This window comes from Trachemys scripta, chromosome 8 (genome assembly GCF_013100865.1).
Source record: "Trachemys scripta elegans isolate TJP31775 chromosome 8, CAS_Tse_1.0, whole genome shotgun sequence".
NCBI lineage: Eukaryota > Metazoa > Chordata > Testudines > Emydidae > Trachemys > Trachemys scripta.
Window position 1 is genome coordinate 75,648,271 of NC_048305.1, and position 25,461 is coordinate 75,673,731.

Consider the following 25,461-nt stretch of genomic DNA (forward strand, 5'->3'; position numbering starts at 1 on the left):
GCATTACAGCTAGAAGTGTCGGGCAGCCTTACTATTAAGCTATGCTACTGCCTGACCTATAATAGAGAGATGAGACTTCTCTGTGGAGAAGGATTTGCCTCCTTGTGTCCTCTTAAGATTGTTCTCTTGCATGTCACTTCCAACCCTGTCATAATTGCTCTGACCTAACCTAGGGATGCAAGAGGTTCCTTCAGGTTGACTCCTCTAAGATATTACTACTCGTATTTCAAGTCTTAAAGTGCACTCTGGATAACAGACATTTATGGAGTGTCTGTCTCTAAAACTAAGTGATTACACTTAACTCAGAGCATCACAAACGGCTACGCTTGTGGCAGTGTTGTAGGGTTGATAAAAATGCAGGGGGGAAGTCAGGTTACCACATACTCTTCCTTTTGAGGGGGAGGGGTGCTTTTCTAAGAAACTCTAGGGATTAAGTGTCAGACCAACATAGGCCATAATCATGTTTAACCTAAATCATGCATTTTTCTGTGAATTTTTTCCTAGGTGCAAGTGCAAGACATTTGGTGTTAAATTTGTAATACATATGAAGTATCACTACACCCACACTAATACTGATCTGACTGTACATTACAGGTGCTAAATTTAAATCACTGTTTTGGATCACTTTTAGTTTAGGTTAAACACAATGGCAGATAAAAGGAAATGCAAAATTCTAGTACTTAACAGTGGATATAATTGTCTAACAAAAGAGCTTTTGATTCTTTTTCTATAACCATAGGTACATTTCATAATAACCAGCAATGTGTTTTTTGATAGATTCAATGCAGTTTTCCCTGATCATTTAAGGCATTCAGTTCCTAATGTTGGTAGGTTTTGAGGGTTTTAGTCTGAGTGAACACATTTAAGTGCAAAAAATAATCCATTCCACAGGCATTCCTAAGCAAAAGACATATAAACCTGTTCCTTGTTTCATTTCTGTGTAACTCAGAGTACTTCAGTTTTAAAGAGAACTGAAAAAAAATATAAAATTTAGCCTCTGTCTAACAGTGTGGACTTAAATCCAAGAAATGATTAAAAAAGTAAACTGACAAGATCCATACCAGTAAATGAATTGTCACCTTTTTCACTCTTCTTACCTCTACTTCCCCTCTTGTGTTTGACCACCCACTTGTCAGTTTAAATTTAGATTATAAAGCCTTCAAGGAAGGAATCGTGAGGTATCTAAGGTGCGTCTGAGCTTGTGAAAAATAAGAAAAATTAGGTTTGAGTATAATAGTTTTCATTTATTATTATTATTAATAATAATAATTAATAATAAAAAACTAGTGGTCAGAACTCACCCTTTAGGTCACTCTGGACAGTGGGCAACACTGCTTTCTCCTGGCTCACTTCTAGGCAAATTCAAATAATTTTGTTGCATCTACCCTGTCCCATCCACATAAAAACTCAGTTGAGAACAATTGTAAAGGAAGTCCATGATTGTGCTAGCTCGCCTCCGCAGTCTAAACTTGTAACACTGTTTTTCTAGAATAAAGCCTTTCTGTGACCTCTGTTTAACAACTTTTCCAAGTACTGACTTAAGTAAAGAAATTGTTTCCATCTTTTTCAAATTACAGGAAACTTTTTTACTCTTATCATTAGCGGTGCATGTTTATGATGTGTTTTTTGAAAGTCTAGAATGAGTCATCGTGAAGTCACTGAAAGGCCACTAGTCACCACATTTACCCTTCTGAATAAACTTCATTTACATTTTCTAATGCAAAGTGTCTCTTCACCACACAGCAAGAGTTTAAAAAGCCTCCCAAGGTAACTGAAAGTCAGGGTCAGGCAGATTACTGCTATGTAGACGGTTCTAAATCAGTAAAAACATTTTAGAAGGCAAAAGAGCCTTTCCTTTTGGCGGCTATTGATTCAATAATTCTCATACAGTGATCTGAGGAACTGTAGTGTTCTGATCATCTCAGAGATAGCTATGTAAAGCATTTTTATCTTAAACGTCGTCTTTTGCACATTTCAAATCTACCTTTCTCAGTCTCTCCACACCTTGAACCTTTACTAATAGGTAGTGGGACTATGTGCCTTCCCCACCATAAAGGCCTTATAAACATGGTCTCAGGATCCCACATAAGATTGGTCCCTTGCCTTTGGGGAAAGGTCAGGGAAAGCCAGGCAAATCAGTGATGAAATCTGACATTTCAGCTATGAGAAACAATCTAAGTCTTGGGTGGGCACAGAGGCTTCATCACTAGTGCTGGGAAGTGAGCCTTTCAGTGCCAAACTTTCTGTGCTGATGCAAAATCCGGCTTTTAAGGAGCCCATCTGTGTGGGTCTCAATATACAAAGAAACCTGGTTTAGGTTAAACTGTGTTCATTTCAAATTGGGGGTTGGGAGGGGGGAGAGCTGGGAAAAGAATTCCAAAAGTGAGGACCAAGAGAACACTGTGCCAGCAGCCTCCTTTTAGATTCATGGGACTCCAGTTCTCATGCCTCCACTATCTATAGGGTGGCAGTGGTGCAGATACACTCTCAGGTAGGAGTGTAGGTTGAACTGCTGGCTATTTACACTGTCCTAAGCACTGACTCTGTTATCTGCTCCAAGCGAATCTGGCCAACATGCATCAGATGTCCTCTGGAGCCAGAGACTCATCCACGCAGGGACTTCAAACATTGGTTCAGCTCCCCTAGCGGAGGAAAAAATACCTAGCTTAGACACCATCTAATGGGACTCTGTTTAGCAGAAGGAATTGTGGTGGCTGAGGCTTTTTGGTTCTCTTGTAACATTGGCTTCTGACAGTCAGTGCCACAAGAGAATGCTTGTTGCAACACCAAGGGGCATTGCTTTTCTAGAATTCTCCCAAGTCAACAGCACCAGAAAGTGTGGAGGTTGCATCCCACAAGTGTGAACATGCAGAGGCAACACTCCTGGGTTCATTCATTGTTGTTCAGCTATCCTTGTGTTACAACAGAGGTTTAATTTGATATTTGAGCATACATTCTGAGGTTCCTAAAAAACAAACACCCCACCGAAATCCTAAAAATGTTTAGACTTAATATTTTTTTAAACCCTTTCTCTGTCCTGATAACATACACATTGCTTGCCAAAATTGTTTGCTCTAGATTGCCTCTTGTCTTTTGTAGATTGGTCTTCAGTTGTCCTATAAATGTATAGTGTTTAAAATAACACTCATTTCTTGCCTAGAGACCAGATACTCTGCTTTGTGTCATGACCTCTACTAACACCACAGATTTTCTGTAATAGTACTCCCAAAGAAAAACCCACATCCTATGTATAACCTTAGATTTTTTGAGACCTGTATGAAAAGAGAGATTACTAATTGCTTCTGTTATTTCCTTTAATGGTGTGATCTCTACCTTTCAAACATTAAGATTCCATTTAGAATGCACAAGTTCAATTCTGAAACAGCTCTGTAGTGAAGAAAAGATAGTGTTTGTCAGATATAACTAGCAACTCTAGTTAAAAAACAAAAACAAAACAAAACTTTTTATTAAAAAAGACACTGAGCACTTAATACTGTGGCTTTATTTCAGCACAGAACCATGGGAAGCTGAACTGAGAGTTCTGAGCTAGTGTTATGTTTAGCCCCAGGCAAGATGGTGGATGCAGCATGCTCCCTTTTTGTTGCTTCATAGGTGGTGGTTGCTTCTGAAGGAAGCCTCATCAAAAGTTCTATGGTCACAATCTTTGTGGCCAAGGTACAGGAATTTCAGGGTGAGGACTTTAAAAAGGTGGGCAACAAAGAGCCCAGAGGACTACTATTGCTAGAAGGTATGGAGTTGGAACTGTGGTAGTTTCAGGTATATTTAAAAAGTTTTTTATTGAATTAAATTGGAAAATTAGTATGACTGGTAAGTATAGTACGCTTGTGTTTTGCCATCAAGCTCTGCTCTGGGGCACAGTTTAAACTATTTTTCAGTAGTATTGACAAATCATAGATGCATTTTAGTATGTTGGGAAACTTAGAGCTTCTGGTAGCTGGGTAGCAGACAGTTTGAGAAAGTGAGATAAGCACACGAGCTTGGATATTTCTGCTAAGCTAAGCAGTGAGGTAGCTAACAAAGTTGAGAGCGAAGACTGGGATTCTTAAAGGAGCCTAAGGAAGTAAGATGCCCAACTCCTATTGAAATTCAATTAACTTCCTTATTTTCCTTTTCAAAATCAACGCTAAATGGCCTTAAGTAGGTTTCAGAGTTAACACCATGGATGATGGTGACAATTAACAGCTTTTAGCTCTCTGCAGACACCCAGAGATGATGTTTACCCCTTTTCACATTTGAGTTATTCTTTGCAGCTATAAGGGCTATTAAAAATGTAACTTTAAAAATCATTTAAATTCTTGATCAAAATATTACAACAAAAACCCACAGCCAGAGAGTCACTGAATATAAAGGAAGCTTGGTGGTGGTTAGGGAGCCACCCCCCCCACCACCACTTTTTTTATAAATCTAATTTAAAAAAAGAATTATATCTACTGTCTAGGCTTTTGGGCACACTTCATTGTTGATAAATGCAAAGTGATGCACATTAGAAAACATAATTCCAACTATACATACAGAATGATGGGTCTAAATTAGTTGTCACTACTCAAGAAAGAGATCTTGGAGTCATTGGGGATAGTTCTCTGAATATATCTGCTCAATGTGCAGCAGCCATCAAAAAAGTTAACAATATTAGGAACCATTAGGAAAGATAAGACAGAAAATATAATACCACTATAAATTCACAGTACGGCCACAGCTTGAATATTATGTGCAGTTCTGGTTCCCCCTCTCAAAAGGTATTAAAATTGGAAAAAGTAGAGAAGGGCAACAAAAATGATCAGGGGTATAAAACAGCTTCCATATAAGGAGGGATTAAAAAGACTGGGACTGGTCAGTTTGGAAAAGATGTCTGAGAGGGGATATGGTAAAGGTCTATAAAATCATGAATGGTGTGAAGGTGAATAAGGAAGTGTTATTTTCCCCCTCACATAACACACAAACTAGGGGTCACCCAATGAAATTAATAGGCAGCAGGTTTAAAAGATAAAGTACTTCACACAACACACAGTCAACCTGTGGAACTCCTTGCCAACGGGTGTTTGTGAAGGCCAAAAGCATAACTAGACTCAAAAGAGAATCGGGTAAGTTCATGGAGGATAGGTCATCAATGGCTGTTAGCTAGGATGGTCAGGGATGCAACTGTGTGCTCGTTGTCCCTGAACCTCTGACTGTTAGAAGCTGGGATGGGCAACCAGGATGAATCACTTGATTGCCCTATTCTGTTCATTCCCTTTGAAGCATCTGGCATTGGCCACTGTCAGAGGACAGTGGGCTAGATGGGCCTTTGGTCTGACCCACTATAACTGTTCTTAGGCTCATACCATTTAAGAGAGCATAAATTAACTGTTTTGGCTATAGAAGACTTGCCAAATGAAACATACTAACAAGTGTAACTTCAGCAAAAGAACATTTTACTGTGTTCTGTTTTTTTCATATCCTAAACCAACAAAAGTGTTCCTTATTTCTTTGGTCTTGATAGGGCCTCCTCTGAAATCAGAAGGTCAGACACACCAGTTTAAACTGTCATTTGAAAATCTTACTTGGGAACTGTTTGATTTTTTTCAAATGTGTTCAGTGTTTAACCATTAGAATATTCAGGAACTGTATACATACTCTAAACTAAAGGCTGAGAACAAAATGTTACCGAGCTCTTGTCCTTCTCATTATGAGCCAATAGCCTTCTGCTCTCCTTGTTTCCCTCAGTGTTCTAGTTCTCTTCCAACTTCAGTAGTTGAACTACCATAACTACAGCAGGTTCCCAGGCTGAGAGGGTTCAGTTGGGGGAAAGGGAACAGGCTGCATCCAATCGAGACAAGAGTCTGACCCCTTCCTTTCTCCCACAGGCTAGAAACCTTCCCTTTTCCTAGCACAATATACCCTATTGGATTTTAGGCACTATCCAGTCTCCAAAGTGTCAAACACCTGGAAACTAATCAGCTCTCTTAAGAGTTATAAAACCAGCTGATCATACCACAGGAGTGGGATGAAGATTGGTGGCAGCAGCAGATCAGGGAGAACTTGGCTCACTAGAGAAGCAAAAGTAGTAGTAGGCAGTGCAAACTGTTAGGTGAGGTTCTCCTCACCCCCACCCCCAATAGTGAGAGTCAGAGGGTGCAGCAGCCATTTTCTCCAATCAGAGTCCTCTTCTTTCTGTAAATTGCTGTGGTAGCAGCCTAGTTCTCCAGTCCTGAAGTAGATGGGCACACCATCCTGAAGCTGTGGTGGCTGCCAGGATCCCATCTTCAGGTACTTACCTCTTATGGGGTAGATTATCCCTGGTGGGGGTGCCTGGACTAGTTGGTATGGGGTCAGTAGGGCTGCAGGGCTGGGCATGCTTTTCTTCTTCCCTGCTTGTAGTGGATAGGGGTAGCAGCAGCCTTGAATTTGCTACTTTCTCTAAAGCAACCTTCTTCGTCAGGAGCATGCAGCCTCATGATGGCAGTCTGTTTCTTCAGCCTGAAGGTAACATCACATTATCTAGTTCTCCCCAACCCCAATCCCCTCCGCAAAAAACACCCAAACCTGGCCCCTAGGCAAAGGCCAATTTGAGCCTAGTGCTTAATCCAGATCTGTCTCTAATTACTAATTTGAGAAGGATACACCGGTAAATGCACTAAGGCATCAAATCCTTGTAATAGATTTAAATTGTGGATTGTGGGGGAGAATAGCCTACATAGAAAATTCATGAAGTGTTACTATCAGGAGTCCATAACTTAGTTTCAATTCCATTCAGTACTTGTTATAGCTCCACTTTTCTTTTCAGTTCCTGTCCCATTTCCGTGTCCTTTTCAACCTCCTCAGTTCCCTATCTCTCTATTTCAGTTCAGCATTAATTCAGGTCCCTATTACAGCTACCACTTCTTCTCAAACAATAAATTTTCAGCATAGTTCATGACTAGGAACTAAATGGAAAGGTCAGTATTAAAGATTGGAATTAATTCCCCAAAATAAGGTCTCTTTACGAAGCCAAAGCTGATAAACAATTTTATTTTTCTCTAGAGCATTTCAGTAAAGACCCCAAGGTAAAGCCTTTGTGCAACTTCCATCTGTAGGTCAACGAATGTTTGGAGATTCAGGGTGTTTGACCACCTCTGGAGCACGCGGTAGTATCTTCACCAATCTCATTTTCTCAGTGGCAGCTAGATCACTGTCACAGCCTAGATGACTATCTAGAATTATGATGTGTAAGCAGTAGCCTAAGTTTTCTGGACACAATGCCTGATGGGTTTTAGCCTTGCTATGGTTAGGTGTTTTCTCAAGATACAAATATATGTACAGTATGATTTCAGAAGAGATGTGGGGGGGGGGAGGAAGGGGGAAATGTCAAATGTGAAGACACTGTGGTGGAGTGGTCACAAAACTATAGATTATAAAGCACAACCTTATGTTGAGTTAAAGGCTCCAACTGAAACTGCACGGTTGTGGAAACAATTGAACCATTTATGGAAGATCTTCCTTGGAGCCTTGCTGATGCTAAAGGACAACTTAGTGGAAAAAATTAGGCCTTACATTGGTTTCTGCAATGGCAGTAGGAACTTGGTAAGATAAGTTTCCCCCCCATCAAGATAGCAGCTGAGCATCCATATCAGAGTATCATCAGAACAGAAGATAATTCAGATAATTTTGACTTTTTTTTATGAGGGAATGGGGAGGAAGGAAAAAATCTTTGATAGATATAGCTTGTTGTGAATCTTTAAGCTGTTCAATGTAGTCATGGTCTATCTGTACTGGCTTGTCCTTGTTGTGGTCCTTGAATCTCTAGGATGTATACAGAACAATTTAACATGCTGTTGTAAGGACAGTTGCACAATCCTTGGTCAGTTACGGGCATCTGTGTAAATGACTCGTTTTCGCTCATAAAATCTTCTAAGATTTAAATAGGACACATTTTATTGGGTTTAAAAAATTAGTGTATGCTCAAATCATACTTTAAAAAAAATCTTAAGGTGCAAAAGCTCCATCTCATCCTAAACACAGATATACTAAGAACCTTTGTCTTCTGTTGAGCTTTCCTTTAGTTTGGCACTACCTGTGCTGCCTTAAAATAGGAAGCCTGTTAACCCCTAAACTGAAATCAGGTCCCTCAGAAATATTAGTTGCATTCCCCACCCCATCCTGCTTATCAGAAGCTACCATATGGAAATGGCTACAAAATAGTTGAGCTCAACATAAGGGAAAGAGGAAAAAAAAATCTTAAAATATCTCTGAATAGTGAAAAGCAATTTATCCATTTTATGAAGTTAAAAACTTAAATTTATTTTCTGCATAAAATGCATATTAGTGAGATCTCATCAGTTTTTGAGAAAATAATTTGAGTAAGAGGCTTTTATAATCACACCAAACTATAAATCAGATCTTTACTTAAACACAATTTTATACTTCATAAACTTATGCCGCTGATTCATTGGTTAGACTAGATTACTGTCTTTTTAAAGCGAGATAATTTTGGTAAGAATTTTAGTTTAGACTGATCAGGACTGTAATTTCTTACGTAATGCCTAAAATGTTTTCCAACAAGTTGGTGGTACTTTTGAAGTAGTAGCTTTAAATAGTTATAGTGGTGATGTAAACTGTCAACCCTAATATTGGTAAATTATTTTCAAAATGTTTAAATACATGGCTATCTATTTTCAGTGACATTAGCTTAGTGGTACATTACGTGACTAAGAACTCGAATGAAAATAAACTCTCCATCACTATTTAGAGAGAACATCAGCAGTCATGAAGGAAGGCTCTTTGTCCTAGGACCAGCTTTGTTTCTCCCTCCCTACATCCTTGCAATTCATAAACTGCTGAATCTAGACTTAATCTGTTACTTATTACAGCCACTCAGAGCAACAACATCAAACTTCTAGTGCTTTGTGTTGCAAGGGGAAGTTGCATCATTTTTCTCTGAAAAGTGACACTTGAAAATGGCGCACAGGGAACCCCACAAAGTCAACTACTTCCACATCAAATGTATTCAGTGTATGAATATTTTTCTAGTTGCCAGTTCTACAGACACCATGAAATCTGAACGATAAACTGGCAAGGGAAGGAAAGATGCATCACCAATAATGAAAATTCTGCAGGCAAAATTGTGCCCTTAGTGAGAGCTGTGTACAGGTGTAACTGATTGGAATTCAGTAAATAATTCTGTTTGTCCACAAAGGAATGGAATCCTCTAATTCTGTCATAGCTGAGTTTGCTCTGCAATGTTCACAGGAGTGAAAAGTAGCAAAAACTCACCTTAGTGACGGAAGTAAGCAGATTTGTTGAATAAGGTGTCATGTTCACAAAGCCGTTTTTCAAACAGAGCTCTCATTTTGTTTCCATATAATGTTAACATGGTTTAATTATACACTAGGTTATCGTTTCTGTTGAATTTGTTTTTCTGTACTCCCTCTATTACAACGAATTACTCTAGAAATGCACTGGCCTGATTCTAATGGGTTCTGTTCCTGATCTATAGTGGGAGTGAGTGATATTGGGCTTTTCCACCTTTCAGCCTATTTATTTACTCCTTCCACTTTGGGGCATCAGTCCTCCAACAAAGGAGGAAAGTAAAATTTTGAAACTTCTGCTTATCTATATTAGAAATAGCAGGAACACTTTAAAGCTGCCATAAAAGGGACAGACAGTTTTATTTGGGAGTGTTGGGGTTTTTTGCCCTTTGGGTTGCCTCTAAAACTAGACTGGCAAAAGCGGGGGGGAGGGATAGCTCAGTGGTTTGAGCATTGGCCTACTAAACCCAGGGTTGTGAGTTCAATCCTTGAGGAGGCCACTTAGGGATCTGGGGCAAAATCAGTACTTGGTCCTGCTAATGAAGGCAGGGGGCTGGACTCGACCTTTCAAGGTCCCTTCCAGTTCTAGGAGATGGGATATCTCCATTAATTTATTTATTTATTATTAAACCCCAAACAGCCCTGCATTGATGCAGGAAGGACTAGAGGAGCTGCCTTCATCTCATTTTCTGGCTCCATGGCTGCTTATTCTGTGGGTAGATAATGTATGGGGGGGGGGGGGGGTGTCTCCAAGCTCATCCCTAAATGGTCATAGAGGGATTTGCTTCTAGTGCCCCCTCCCTCCCAATTTGTATGAGGTACACAATGTCACCGTGCAGATGAACAAGGCAGCAGGTCTAGATGGGATCCCCGCAGAAATCTTTTTAAATGGTGGGCCAGAGCTAATTCGGCAGCTTTACCTGCTTATCCTTAAAATCTGGATAAAGGAGGAGATACCCAGTGAAATAAGGGCTGCCCTGATTGTCACCCTCTTCAAGAAAGGGGATAAAGTGGATTGTGGAAACTTTCGTGGTATCTCCCTCCTAGCCATTGCAAGTTCTGGCGCGGATCCTTGCAACCCGCCTTCTGCCCCAGTCAGAAGAAATTTTACCAGAGTCTGAGTGGTTTCTGACCATGTTGTGGAACTGCGGATATGATCTTCACAGCACGGCAGCTGCAAGAAAAATGTCGGGAGCAAAACCGACCACTGTATATGGCTTTTATTGATCTAACTAAAGCCTTTGACTCAGTGAATTGCCGGGCCCTCTGGACTGTACTTTCTAAGATTGGATGTCCTGATAAAGACATCAGTGTCCTAAAATTGCTTCATGATAACATGAAAGTGACTGTTCTGAGCAGCACTAGCTTAGAGAGTGAACCTTTCAAAGTACAACCAGGAATCAAACAGGGCTGTATCATCACTCCAACCATGTTTGCGTTTTTTATTGCTGTCATTCTTTACCTAGTATCAGAGGGGTAGCCATGTTAGTCTGGATCTGTAAAAAGCGACGGAGTCCTGTGGCACTTATAGACTAACAGATGTATTGGAGCATAAGCTTTTGTGGGTGAATACCCACTTCATCAGACGCATATGGTGGAAATTTCCAGAGGCAGGTATAAATATGCAGGCAAGAATCAGTCTAGAGATAACGAGGTTAGTTCAATCAGGGAGGATGAGGCCCTCTTCTAGCAGTTGAGGTGTGAACACCAAGGGAGGAGAAACTGCTTTTGTAGTTGGCTAGCCATTCAGTCTTTGTTTAATCCTGAGGTGATGGTGTCAAATTTGCAAATGAACTGAAGTTCAGCAGTTTCTCTTTGGAGTCTGGTCCTGAAGTTTTTTTTGCTGCAGGATGGCTACCTCTGAATCTGCTATTGTGTGTCCAGGGAGATTGAAGTGTTCTCCTACAGGTTTTTGTATATTGCCATTCCTAATATCTGACTTGTCCATTTATCCTTTTAAGTAGGGATTGTCCAGTTTGGCCGATATACATAGCAGAGGGGCATTGCTGGCACATGATGGTGTATAATTACAATGGTGGATGTGCAGGTGAATGAACTGGTGATGTTCTGGCTGATCTGGTTCGGTCCTGTGATGGTGTTGCTGGTGTAAATATGTGGGCAGAGTTGTCATCGAGGTTTGTTGCATGGATTGGTTCTTGAGTTAGTTACTATGGTGCGGTGTGTGGTTGCTGGTGAGAATATGCTTAAGGTTGGCGGGTTGTCTGTGGGCGAGGACTGGCCTGCCTCCCAAGGCCTGTGAAAGTGAGGGATTGTTGTGCAGGCTGGGTTGTAGATCACTGATGATGCATTGGAGAGGTTTTATCTGAGGACTGTAGTTGATAGACAGTGGAGTTCTGTTGGTTTCTTTCTTGGGCTTGTCTTGCAGCAGGAGGCTTCTGGGTACACGTCTGGCTCTGTTGATTTGTTTCCTTATTTCCTCGTGCGGGTATTGTAGTTTTGAGAATGCTTGGTGAAGATCTTGTAGGTGTTGGCCTCTGTCTGGGGGGTTGGAGCAAATGTGGTTATACCTCAGCGCTTGGCTGTAGACGATGGATTGTGTGGTGTGTCCGGGATGGAAGCTGGAGGCATGAAGGTAGGCATAGTGATCGGTGGGTTTTCGGTATGGACTCCAAAGAGACTACTGAACTTCAGTTCATTTGCAAATTTGACACCATCAGTTTAGGATTAAACAAAGACTGTGAATGGCTAGCCAACTACAAAAGCAGTTTCTCCTCCCTTGGTGTTCACTCCTCAACTGCTAGAAGAGGGCCTCATCCTCCCTGATTGAACTAACCTTGTTATCTCTAGACTGATTCTTGCCTGCATATTTATACCTGCCTCTGGAAATTTCCACAACATGCGTCTGATGAAGTGGGTATTCACCCACGAAAGCTTATGCTCCAATACGTGTTAGTCTATAAGGTGCCACAGGACTTTTTGTCATTCTTTACCTAATTGCTGGGAAGTTTACAGCTGGTGTTGAAATCACTTACTGAATGGACGGAAAGCTGTTAAGGCTTAGCAGCTGAAAGCCAAGAGTAAGATTTTCACAACATCTATTGTGGAACTTCAGTATGCTGATGACAGCGCAATCTTTGCCCACTCAGATCTTCAAACGAGCTTGAATGTGTTTGCCGATGCTTACGCATGTCTTGGTTTCACTCTTAGAGCGCTTTAGTCTTCTTGATATTATCAACCCTCTCCAAATGAGGTATTGCGTGCCCTATCTATCAAATCAATGGAGTGGCACTGGAGAATGTCGGTCATTTCCTGTACCTTGGAAGTAATCTTTCATCCAAGGCAGATATTGATGCAGAAATTCAACATCGCCTGAGCTGTGCCAGTGTAGCTTTTTCTTGTTTACGGGGTCGTTGAAGATCACAACATTCGTACAGACACCAAGCTGCTTGTTTATCAAGCTGTTATTCTCCCCAAACTGTTGTATGGGTCCAAAACTTGGACAACCTACAGACAACACTTGAAAGTCTTTGAGAGGCACCATCAATGCTGCCTTCGTAAGATTCTGAAGATCAAATGGGAAGACAGGCGCACCAATATCAGTGTTTTGGAAGAGGCAAAGACCACCGGTATCAAGGCAATGATCATTAGTCAGCAATTCCGCTGGACTGGTCACATTGTCCAAATGCCAGACTATCGCCTCCCAAAACAGGTCCTGTTCTCTCAGCTGAAAGAAAGATACCATAATGTGGGTGGACAACGGAAGCGTTAAGGACTTGCTGAAGAACAACCATAAAAAAATTTAATAGACATTGATACTTGGGAGACACTTGCCCAGGATTGCTTAAAATGGAGTGAAGTCCTACGTGATGGTCCCCTGCATTTTGAACTTGCTTGCTGACAAGCCGAAGAGGACTAGAGGCACAGGAGGAAGGAGAGACTGGTTTCCAGTCATGGTCAACAGCCTCCTGATGAGCCTGAAAACAGCTGCCCTCATTGTAATAGAACTTGTGGGTCAAGGATTGGCCTTATTTGCCACCTTGGGGCCCTTCACTCCCATGGAAGATGATCATACTCAGTAACGAGTGATCGCCCATCACTGTATATGGATTAGCCATTAGTCTAGTAATATATTCTGTAGTGGATACTTTATAGGTGTTCTATAATTATCAGTATTATCGACAAAGTGATGGAAGCTAAAATTCAGTGCATCTTAAGACTCCTTTCTTAACTCGTGCTATGAAGAGGTTTGGAAGAAAATACGTAAATGTGAGCTCAGGACACTAGCCTTCATCTTAATAGCCTGGTATTTGTGTATATTGTGGTTTTTAATATTTCATATGTCTTAAAAGGAGCTCTCTATGAATGCTTCTCATGTTGGCAATTCTTCAAAAAAGCAACACTTCCCTCCTCCCCCAACTGTTAGGTTTTGATTTAGAAGTGCTACCAGACCTCTAATGCTGGATTCAGTTTTTTCCGCTTAAAGAACAGAGGCAACCATTCTTGTCTGGTGTGAAAAATATACCATCGTCACCAAATTTGTAGCCAGTGTAGGTAATTTTTTTAAACTCAAATTGGATTTTTAAAATTAATTATTGTATTTACATTGTTTTTTAAATCAGATTCTTTATTTACATGTTAGTTCTTCACTTTTTTCCCATTTTATAGTCTTAAGATGCTAAAATGGATGCTTTATACTCTTAGGCTGTGTCTACATAGCACAGCTTACAGTGGCACACCTGTGCCGCTAAAACCTTGCCACACAGTGTAGCCACTCTTTTGTCAGCAGGAGAGAGCTCTCCTGCTGACAAAATAAAACCACCCCCAACGAGGGGCTGTGTTAGCGGGAGATCATTTGCTACCAGCAAAGCCATATCCACACCAGCGCTTTTCATCAGTAAAATTTTCCGGTCAGGGGTGTGTTTTTTTCACAGCCCTGAGCGACAAAAGTTTTACCAACAAAAGTGTAGTGTAGGCCTAGCCTTAAGTTCGTAATCGTTAGTGAAAAATGGCTGTCTAAACCAGGGGTGGGCAAATGTTTTGGCCCGAGGGTCACATGGGGGAATAGAAATTATATAGTGGGCTAAGAATGCTCACAGGATTGGGGTGTGGGCTCTGGGGGGGGGGAGGGGTCTGGGGATCAGGCGTTTGGGATGCAGGATGGTGCTTCAGGCTGGGATCAAGGGGTTTGGAGAGCAGGAGGGGGAATCGGGGCTGGGGTAGAGGGTTGGGGCATGGGGAGAGGCTCAAGGGGTGCAGGCTCTGAGGGCGCTTGCCTCAAGCGGTTCCCGGAAGCAGTGGAATGTCCTTTCTCTGGCACCTATGTGGAGGCGCAGCCAGGCGGCTTTGCACGCTGCCCCATCCACAGGCACCGCCCCTGCAGCTCCCATTGGAGTGCGTAGGAGCCGGAGCAGGGCTGTGCTGCGGCTTCCGGGAGCCGTGTGGTGCGGCCCCAACCCTGCACCCTGGCTGGAGCGCCGGAGCGGGGCCAAGCCACGTAGTGCGGCCCCGACACTGTGCCCCAGGCGGAGTAGGGCCGAGCCACGTGGTGCGGCTCGCAGGCTGGCTTAAAATGGCTCTGGCCCATGGGTTGGAGTTTGCCCACCTCTGATGCAAACCCTAAAATTCTACCAAGAAACTTCACACTTAAAATGCTCATCTGTGCGCAAAAAAAAGAGAGAGAAATCCAAGGCCCTGTTAACATCCTCATTGTGAGAACACAAATTCAAATAAGCAAACGGCCACCACTATATTTGGAACCGACATAACATACTGATAGTTTCCACAGTCAAGAAAGCTGCATTTTTCAGCTAGGCTATACTCCTCAATCCAGGTTTGAAGTCCGTGGAACTTATGCTCCAGAGTCTCTTAGGTCCTTTTGAAAATCCCAGCTTTTGGTGCCTATATATTGAGTTATGAGCCTAAAACTAGGCTCCTATTTTTTTAAAAATTTGGCCTGTGTATAAAAACAATCAGCTAAATAGTTAGGAGCAATTTTGCTTTGAAGTGATTTTATGCCACTAAAAAATTTTTAATAGCTCTAGTGCTATATGCTGTAAACGTTTTTGTGTACATGCTTAACTTTAAACACATGACTATTAATGTAAGTAAGATGGATTCTTTAAATTTTCAGAATCAGGGCTGTAATTTTCAATGTTTTTTCCCTATAGTAGGTTAGTAAAAATCAAATAAGATGCTACCAGTAGTGTTTTAATAAAAAGAATTTATAGTTTAGATTATACCTTTGTAATGAACTAAAGTTGCAATAGCAAATTTCAAATTATTTTGACAGTCTCAGCCTAATTTAATTCAATAACTTAAAAAAAAGATTTAATTTGCTCCACCCTGTTTATATCCCATGAGGTGTGAGTAAAGGATAACATTTCCTTTTTGCTAAAAAATGATTAGCTTATCCTTCAAACTTCTATAACATTAAAACTGCCTCCTACCTTCAAATGTAAACATGAAGACATGTTGTCTTTCAACAACATTGACTTCTTCCTCATTGTTACTAATCTCTTCCATTATTCAATTTTTCTATATTTAAAATGGCTGCCATTTCCCAATGTACAATAGGGTTGAAAATGCTTATACCTTCAATAAAGATAGTATGAGGAACACTAACCCCTTAGTGAAAGTGGCCACTGTTTACCGTTGTTCTAATGGGACTGAAAGCACAGGCTGTCCACAGGGAGGAGGCCTTCCTCCCGTGCTATGAGTATCAAACAGAAAGGAGATGGGTCTGACATAAACTTTGGCTCCGTTGGAAAGCAGTGAGGGAGGAACACTTCTGGAGAGAAGCTACGAGCTCTAGTGCTGCGAGCTTTCAGGCCTCTGAATAGTCAACATACTCCTTTGTTTTTAGGAGCTGTAGCTGGCTATGGAGTAAATGTGGCAATTGACAGATTGCTCCCACCCCAGAATGCAGGCACCATCAAAAGGGAGTTGGGGAGTGTAGAGACCTACCAACCCTCTCCCATACACACTTGGTTCCTTGACTTCTCCACTTCAAACACATCCATACTCTTATGCCATAGGGGCTGGGGGCATCCCTGTCCCCTTCACACTCGCTGAAGCCCTCCTACACTTCAACAATGAAATTCCATAATCAAAAACTGCATTTAAAAGTAATTAAGGTATGACAAGGGTGATATCCTCCAGACACATCCAAAAAAGCAAGGAAATGCCAGGTTACATTTCCTTGTCAGTTGAAGGCAGAAGGAAGTCCCTTATGATAATACAGTACTTTCAGTATCAGTGGAAACCTGTTGTATGGGCATTTAAGAAACATCTAACAAGTGTCCCAAACTTGATATTCCTTACTTTTAAAAAGTTGCATTGAAGAGAGAGATCACACTTACATGAACCTTTTATTCATAGACTTCTTTTGGTTATATGCTGGCTTCTATGCACTAGCCTTTAACTCTTCAGACTTCTCTGCAGAGCTCTGCCTGTGTGCCTCAACCCTGTACTGAGGGGACTAATTCAGTGTGTCATTTAAGCCTTCAGACCCTTATTATTCTCTGCAGAGAATAGATAATGGCAGCGGGGGCGGGGGAGTTGCTAATCACTAGAAACTGTGACAACTAACTCATTTCACAAAGGCCATTGTACCATCTTCAGATGGTGACATTTTTCAGTTACTGCTAGTCTAGGTGAGATTTAAATCCGTGATCTAGAAGTGAAAAGCTCTGTCTTAAACCTAGGGTGACCAGACAGCAAAAAAATCGGGACGGGGGTGGGGAGTAATAGGAGCCTATATAAGAAGACCCCAAAATCGGGACTGTCCTTATAAAATCGGGACATCTGGTCACCCTACTTAAACACCTGATTCAGTCAGTCTCGTGAAATAAGACTGAATATATTCTAAACATGAAGATTTTGAACAAGCTTTCTTTCTTTTTCTTTTCTTTATAAAAAACAGAAAGAAGAAGGAAAAATTCAAGGGCAGCTTAATAACTCTGACTCTAACCAGTATATTAGAGAACTGAAAGATCAGATAGCAGAGCTGAATGATGAGGTAAGTGATGAAAAAAAGCTGTCATCTTGCTCATTTATATCTTTTGTTCTAGTATCTTGTAACATCATAGCAGTTCTCGCTGATTATGAAGAACTATTGCACTTTAAAGGTTTGATATTCCCCCCCCGTAATAATTTTTTCACCCAACACTGTAAAAATAACATTCCAGTTTATTTAGTGAGTTTTGGCTAAACATAAGGAATCAACATTTTGTCATATCTTTTTATTTTTGTTAAAATGACCCAAAAATGTTACCTGCGTTTTTCCTAATTCTCAGGAGCTTTTAGGAAAGGTCTACAATAAGCAATGTTTGATCATGTGTTGAAATGTTACACTGCATTAGAAGCTCTTGTTAAGAATTAGTTATTTTAATGCTCATTTGCTATGCTTTTTAAGGTGAAATAAATTAAACTAAACTGTACTTTGTGGTATTTACCGTTGAGAGGAAAGGTCTTTACGTGGAAGTATTACTGAGATTGCTAAAAAAAAAAGGATGCTTGCTTAATGTCAGTTAACAGATTTCTTTGTTTAAAAATTGCCACAACTTTGAACCGATGAAATTCCTGACAGACTTCCTTGATATAAAGATTTTAGTAATTTTCTGTTAACTATAAAGATTCTGGAGGATTTTAAACACACAAGGCTTATATAACCAGAACTCTGATTGGTATAGTTCATTTGTTTGTCTCAAAACATTATGGAGATATGCCTGTGGCTCTTTTGCACCATGAACAGTGTTTAGATAGTCACTTTTGCTTTTTTTATACTGCTAATGTACACTTTCCAAATAAACAGGTTTAATACAGTCGGTTGAAATCTTAGTTGTAGAGCAATGCAACCGGTTCAGTTATTTGCCTTTCCTGTTCTAGTGTTCTTTCCATTTAATAATCACATCACTTACTTACCATGATGCAGTTAGTGTTTTCATAACATATACAAACTACTCTAGTAAATACAACCTTAAAAGGCTCAACCTTTTTAGGACCCATCCCTTGAGGATTATGATACAGTGGAGAATCTTGCACTGCTGTCTGTACTGTAGATAAAGGACTTCAGTCTCTAGGGCCATCAATCCAGCACCTTTAGCATGCACTAAACTCACTTAAAAATAAAGTTAAAATCAATACCCTGCCATCTTGCATTAAAGAATATTATGTTTAAATGGATACAGTCAACCTGCTTATGCCCTCAACCTTCTTTAAGGGAAGGTGAATTACTTCCAGAATCCTTGGAACATGTATATTTTGCAAAAATGTTAGGAGTAACTAAGGAACAGTGCCTGACTAGTGAAACTTGTAACTGAGACTGAACAGAGTTCAGGGAAAATGGGAAAGGGTCAAAAGAAGTCAATGAATTTCAGCACAGCTGTTTTTGGAAAAATAATGTTTGAAGTTAACTTTTCTTTGTCCGATATCTTGCAAAAGCTGAATGGCTAAACAAAATTTTTGACAAAGCTATTCCTGAGTGTAGTAAACTACATTAGATGAAACTATGTTAATGCACACTAAGGAACTTTTAGTGCGCACCCACAGGTTCCACGTGAGCCGGTTATTGTGCAACATGCTAGTGCACACTTACAGTCCTCTGGTGCAGACTAATAAATCATGTACATCTCTACTAGTGGGTGATTGGAAATTAATTTAGTTAATTTGTTCATTAGTATCAACTCTTAGAATATTTTTTTGAATTAATCTGTAATTTTTTTCCTTGCATGTATGTTTTTGCAGAAAAAAATCTTAATGCAAGAGTATCTTGACAAAATGATGAAGCAAAAATATGGTGGTTCAGGTCCTCAGTGTTTAATCTTTCCTCTTTAGGATTAATATATTTTAGCAGGTACCTATAAAACTATAGTCCAATCCTGATAAAATTTTGTTCTGAAAAGAAAGGTCCTCTTTATGACCCAACAATGGCTACAAACTTTCTCCTCTACCTAACTGATCTTTGGGTCTACTTCTCTAAAAGTTTATAGAAACGTTAAGAATAAACCTGCAAATTCATCTTCCTGAAGATAGGGCAATGTTGTACATGACATGCTGACCACAGCTATTCAGCTGGCTCAGATGTAAAACACATTCATTGGGATTAAGGAGAATTCATAGGAACTATGTAAAGTTACTGCTTTTTAATGTATTATAGCGACATGACTTTAAATTAAGTGCACAAACTTAGAGCTGACTGGAAAACAGAAGTCCCTTCCCATGAAAGTCACTTTTTTTACAAATGTTTTGTCCTGATGGAACACATTTTTTTGTTTGGTTGTTTTTTTGCAAAACTGAAAATTTCTCTCCAGAAAATTTTGGTTTTGCAAAAAGGGTGTTTCTCATTGGAAAATCATTTCAATTAACATTTTCAGCCAGCTCCACATGAATGTAAATGCTGTTTTATTTTATAGAAAAACTGAGATTAAGGGCTAGATCCTCAGCTGGTGTAAAGTGATAGAGAGTCACTTAAGTCAATGAATCTCTGCCAATTTATATCAACTGACGCTCTGGCTCAATACAGTTAGACTGAACACAGGGTGGAATATGGACATGGATACAAGTATTTGTTACTGTGGGGGGGGGGAGAAGCTAAGCTAATACAGGTATCTATATGGAAGTGTTTGCTTCAGAAAATCTAGGTAAAAACTTCATTTTAAGCAGAAATAATCATACTGAATTGCTGCATTTCAGACCATTAGATTATGGAACAAATCTAATTTTTAAACTGAAGTTTATGTATCTAAGATTTATCTTTGCCCCAGGATAGCCCATTTGTACTAAAAATTGAACGTCTTATGTGAGAATTAACTTTAGAGGCCTACACTACTCCCCACCCCCCATTGGACTGCTTATGTGATTATACAGGTGCTTAAGTACCTTGCTGAATCGGGGTGTTGGGACCTACCAAGTTTTGTCATTTTACCACCATTTTTTTTCCCCCCTTGCATTCAGTAGAATCCTTTTGTCAGGGGACTGACTTGTGTTACCACATTGGCACCAGCACTTCAGCTACTTCTGCAGCCTAACTTCTCCCTCCTGTATAAGCCCTGGAACTAAATCAGTTCCAGTTTTAGTTCTGTGCCACAGGAAACACCTTCTCTCAGCAGCTCTGCTTTATGGAGGGATGGACATGGAAAAAGGGCCTGTGGGTGTATGACTGATGCTGGTTAAAGGGGATCCACCCTAACCCTTTGAATATCACAAGCTGTTGAACTCTCCTACCCCATCCTCTTAGTCATTCGCCTCCAGCGACATGGCATTCAACACTGGTAATAGCTGGCCCACTGGGGGCTGCCTTCTAGGGTGGGCTAGTCCACCCATAGACTCGTGTTCCTAAATGAGATGAGATGTTTGGGTAGTTACATTAGTCACTAAACTGTTCCTTATAATTACTGTGGGGATTATACTTGGAGAGAGTCCATTGCCACAGTTCTAGTGACCAGCCAGCTGCTTCTTCCCCCTGCCACTGCAGAGGCTCCTGGGATTTGCCTTGGTCTTCCTTAGGGTCCCCTTTTAATAAAATAAGGTGTCTAATAGAGCTTAAAAAAAACCTCTAAGATCAACTCTGCTTCCTCCCAGAGTGATTCAGGATAAATGTATCCGTATCCCCGGTGTCAAACATTCTGGATTCTGAAAGGGTGTGCACGTCAGCCACAAAGCTAATACAAAATATCTTGGCATTACACTGGACCAGAGTTTGACCTTTCAACAACACGAGAACACTTGCGATAAGGTCAGGTCTCATGTTGCACTTATCAGAATATTGGCCAGAACATAATGGGGCTCCAGTCCACGGAACTTACAAATCGCAACAATTGCCTTGGTATATTCTGCAGCTGAATATTGTGCACCAGTATGATCTCCTAGCAGTCACACTAAACTCATTGACACTCAACTCAATAATACTATATTCATTATTAGGGGACACTCAAATCTAGTCCAATTGACTGGGTCCCAGTCCTATTCCACATCCAGCCTCCACAGATTAGAAGAGCTGCTCAGACATCTTGCTTTCTTAATCATGTCAATGCAAATACGATGATCCCACTGCCGAACCTGTCAAAGACTAGATTAAAATCCCGCAATTCTCTGTGGAACCTTATCAAGATCCTTACACCCAACTTTGATGCTGAGGCTCAATGGAGAGTCACGTGGAGCACTTCAACCACTCAAAACAAACAGCTAGTCGTTGTACGAAAGAAGAATGTCTGATGTATTCCTTGCCTCCTCCTTCTACCTTTTGGTGATTCTGGCAAGAAGATTAGATTGAGCAGGGCTGGGGTGAACCTGATAGCCTCCTAAAGACTCTCCAGTCCTGATTCCCTTGACTTCAAGGAGATGTCTCTCCTTCTTGGGAGCTACTTTTCTCAGAAGGAATCCTGATGCAAGGCCCAATGAAATGCCAAGATCCAGCTAACGGCTTGGAATTTCAGGGTGTAGAACTCTGAATGTTTGGATATTTTAATGCCATCCTTTAACCAGAAAAGACTCCACCTCAGGTTCATTATTGGATCTGTAAGGTGCTGGGAACATGGTATGTGAGCACCAAATTCTACCTGAAATCTTTTTTTGCTGGATCTATCAAAGGACTAAGCCTCTACCTCTTGATTCAAAGTTGCTGCCCTGGGAGCTCTTAAAGGGTATGTGTCCCCAGCATCTTTTGCTTGTATCACCAGATTCCTGAAGACAATTTCCAAACTTTATCGTCCTGTTAAGCTACCTGTTGGCAACTGAAAGCTTAACATTTAGTCTTGAATCACCTTCAGAACCAAACCTTTGAATGAATGGCTATCATCTTTATTCTTCATTTTCATCAGTCATGCCTTTTTGACTGCTGTGACTGCCAGATGAGCTATTGAACTTAATGCCTTGTCCATTAAAAAGCCATTCCTACAGTTTTTCCCCCAAAGAGATATTCAGAATTATTATTTAGTGGTTTTGCCCTGCCATCTTAACCAGAACATATTCCTTCTTTTTGTCTTAGACGACCTCATCCTCAAGAGATCACAGGTGGCACTGTCTAGATATCTGCATAGCCTTCAAATCCAGCTTGATTAGGTCACATCCTTTAGGAAATCATATGCTTTGTTTGTTGCTTATGGTGGTAAAAACAAGGGCTTCAGAGCATCCATGGAAATCATCTCCAAGTCTGAGCTAACACAACAAAATCTGTCTAGGTCTCAGGCAGAAATATAGCCTCCAAGAAGGAGATGTGCAAAGGATCCAGCTGATAATCTCTACATCCCTTTCCCAAACCTTACCAGGTTGCTGTGACATCTTTAAATACTGCGTTTGTTTGCCCAGTTCTACAATCTGCCATTCTCCCCTTACTTGCCTCCTTATTTTCCTCTGCTGTTCCCTCCACCCTCTTCTTAGGAGGACTGTTTGGTCTAGAGTGTGTTTGGAAGAAGCAGAGTATTTTACGGCATGTGAGAAGTGATCAGTTGAAATTACTGCATCATTTGAAAGACTTCATGCAAGTCTTCTCATGACTGAGGAATCCTTTGGGTTTAATCCTATCTCAATGTGTGGTTCTTTTAACTGTTAATTTTTTAGAGTACAAAATGTTGCAAGTGTCTTGACTGAGGCTGTGGTGCAGTTCCAAGGCTTACGTAGTGATCTGAGTTTCAGTTGCTTCCAAAAGTTCACAAGCGATCTCTGGTCTAGACTGAAAAGATTTATTTGCAGTAAATTCAAAGTGCCTGTCCTCCTCTGTGGCTGAGTAAAACACCCCCACATTCAGGAAATTGCCAGCATACATAGGAAACGCACACACATTGCTTTTAAATGCAGGAGGTAAATAGACTGAAAGTTTACTCCTCTTCCTCTAATCTTTCAAATACAGTAAAAGTTGTAGATATAAAAAATTGACAAGTGATTTTTTTATAACCTGCCAATCTACGTTTCCTCAGATAGCCAGCCAATAGTCTTCACCTTGTACGCTGAAATAAGTTGGCTTCTTCAGTTGAAGCCTTCAACATTTTAGGAAGACACGAGTACTATAGACAAACTCAGTATTATGGACCTCTCTTCTATGCCCAGCTCTTCCTGCCTCCCCCCCCCAAAAAACCCCACACATACACTGTTCTCTCCCTGCACTGACTCAGTAGTTGAAAAGATGCAATACTGATCATTATAATAAAAATGTTGAATATAGTTCAAATCACCCTTAATTCTTCACAGCAACTAAAATTTTGCTACTAAAACTGAGTTCATTTGTCTAGAAATCATTCACCAATCTCTAATGTAAAAGCTTCCTCCGTTAATGGTTTTACTTGATATTTCTAGTAAAACCACATTGCCAAGCATTAACTCTGTTGTGCATCAGACAGCTACCCCTTTAAACTCCAGCAACACAGACAGTGATATTCTGTACTTCAGCTATCTTCTAGATAACCAACACAACTGCAGGAATGGACTCTGGATAGTAGAAAGAAAATCAAAAGCAAAGACTCCAGGGCTTCCACTTTTTAAAAATATTTTAAAATAGCTTGAAGCACTGGTACTGTGAAAGTCATCTAAATTTACAATATCAGATGGCTGTGGGATACTTGTAACCTTACTGATTAAGTCACTTCATTGGTCACCAATTTTATAAATTTTCTCCTTAAAGATTTGAAGGTTGGGATCGTGTAAAAATCTGGTGGCATTTTGGACGTTGTCACTAATTCAGACAGGAAGGCTGAACCGAGCTTCCGTCAGAGCTGTTAGTATCCTCTTGATTTGCCTATTAGACATCTGTTCACCAATGTAATTCCATTGCCATTCTCCTTCTCTTGATCCAAGCCACTCCTGTCTGTAAAAAGCTTCCATTTTCTTCCTGTCCTAAAGAGGAAATCCTGATATCAGCAACTGTTGCTTCCTTCGGTGTATAGTACTTAACAAATGAACGACTTAAGAAATGATGCATGAAAAGAGTGGGCTATGATAGGTTTATCTGAGCAACTTAGTAAAGTTGAGGGCTTAAGGAAAACCAGCAGAGTATCTATCTAGAGCTGGATGCTGTCACCCAGTCCAGCATAAAATTACATAGACACTACACTGTGTACATGTTGACCAATGTTTAATGGTTCTTGCTACCTCTCTTGTTCACTCTTAATTCAAACTGAATGGAATTAAATGATTTATAAACTACCTTAGTCCTGGGAGTGTTTTATGCACTACCTCTGTATACTTAGTCACTTTGTATGTATTACACAGCAGCTGTGTCTGCTTCCTGTTGGATGTTGCAAGGTTTAAATGTGTTACCTAGATTACAGGAGTGGTACAAAAGATTAGCATTGACATGCTTGCCCGCAAACTACACTGACAGACCACAAGATACCTTTGGAGACAGAAGCAAGGTTTAAGAATAGTGGTTTCTAGTTTTACAGGTTTTGTGATTTAGGATTGAACTGCTTAAAACTTTGTGAAATTGTTGTTAGCTAAAAATATTACACAAGGAATTTATACTAATGCAGTAGTGCAAATGCTTTATTTTGCTGTTTTTAATTAGTGCAATCTCTAACACAGTAGAAAATGCCAGCTTTTGTGTATACTAATGTAGTATCTTAAATGGAGCAATTAGTTTTATTCTTATGACTAGTTTCACACTGAGGCAGATTATGCCTGGCCTATATGCAAGTTTACATGGGGGAGCCAGACAGACTTGCTGTTACTACTTCTTTATGGGTGCATAACGTTCCAGAGAAAGCATGACCATGCCCCGCACCTGCACTGGCCTACAAAGTTGGCTGGCTGCATGGGGGTAGCAAGCTGTACTATAAAAAGGGATGTAGCGGCAGGCATGATGTCTGCATGCCTAGGAGCTCTGCACCTCCCCCCATTCATTGCCACAATGTACAAATGAGTGCTAGGCTTTTTAGAATGTTATGCAGAATTGCATGTGTTTAGAAGCTTACGCAGCAATAATAATGGGGACACTGTGTGGTCTTGCTGTCAAGGCATCATTCTGAAGCTCTTGTCAGTTAGTCATGCGGGGTTTTTTCACCTATATGTTGTACAAATTTTAACTTAGGAGACACAGTGAGATAAGCTAAAGACCCCCTACTCCAGCCCTGAAGCTTAAGTTCATGACTCCAGGATTTCACTGAAGACAGCTAGCAATTTTACGTCCGCTGTGGTTGATAGTGAACATTAATGTTGGAAACACCTCTTTAAAGACTTAAGTTCTTACAAAACAAAACAACTTCCTTAGGCTGGTGTAGGTATCCAG

General features: G+C 40.5%; 1 protein-coding gene across 3 annotated transcripts in view; it reads left to right on the forward strand.

The window, feature by feature from the left end:
* The window catches only part of LOC117881921 (ecotropic viral integration site 5 protein homolog), a 64,206-nt gene that overhangs the window by 17,436 nt on the left and 21,309 nt on the right, over positions 1 to 25,461 (forward strand). For all 3 annotated transcript variants that reach the window (XM_034779776.1, XM_034779775.1, XM_034779774.1), the window contains one exon: positions 17,167 to 17,262. In XM_034779776.1, coding sequence (XP_034635667.1) covers positions 17,167 to 17,262 — 96 coding nt within the window. The remainder of the gene's footprint in view (positions 1 to 17,166; positions 17,263 to 25,461) is intronic.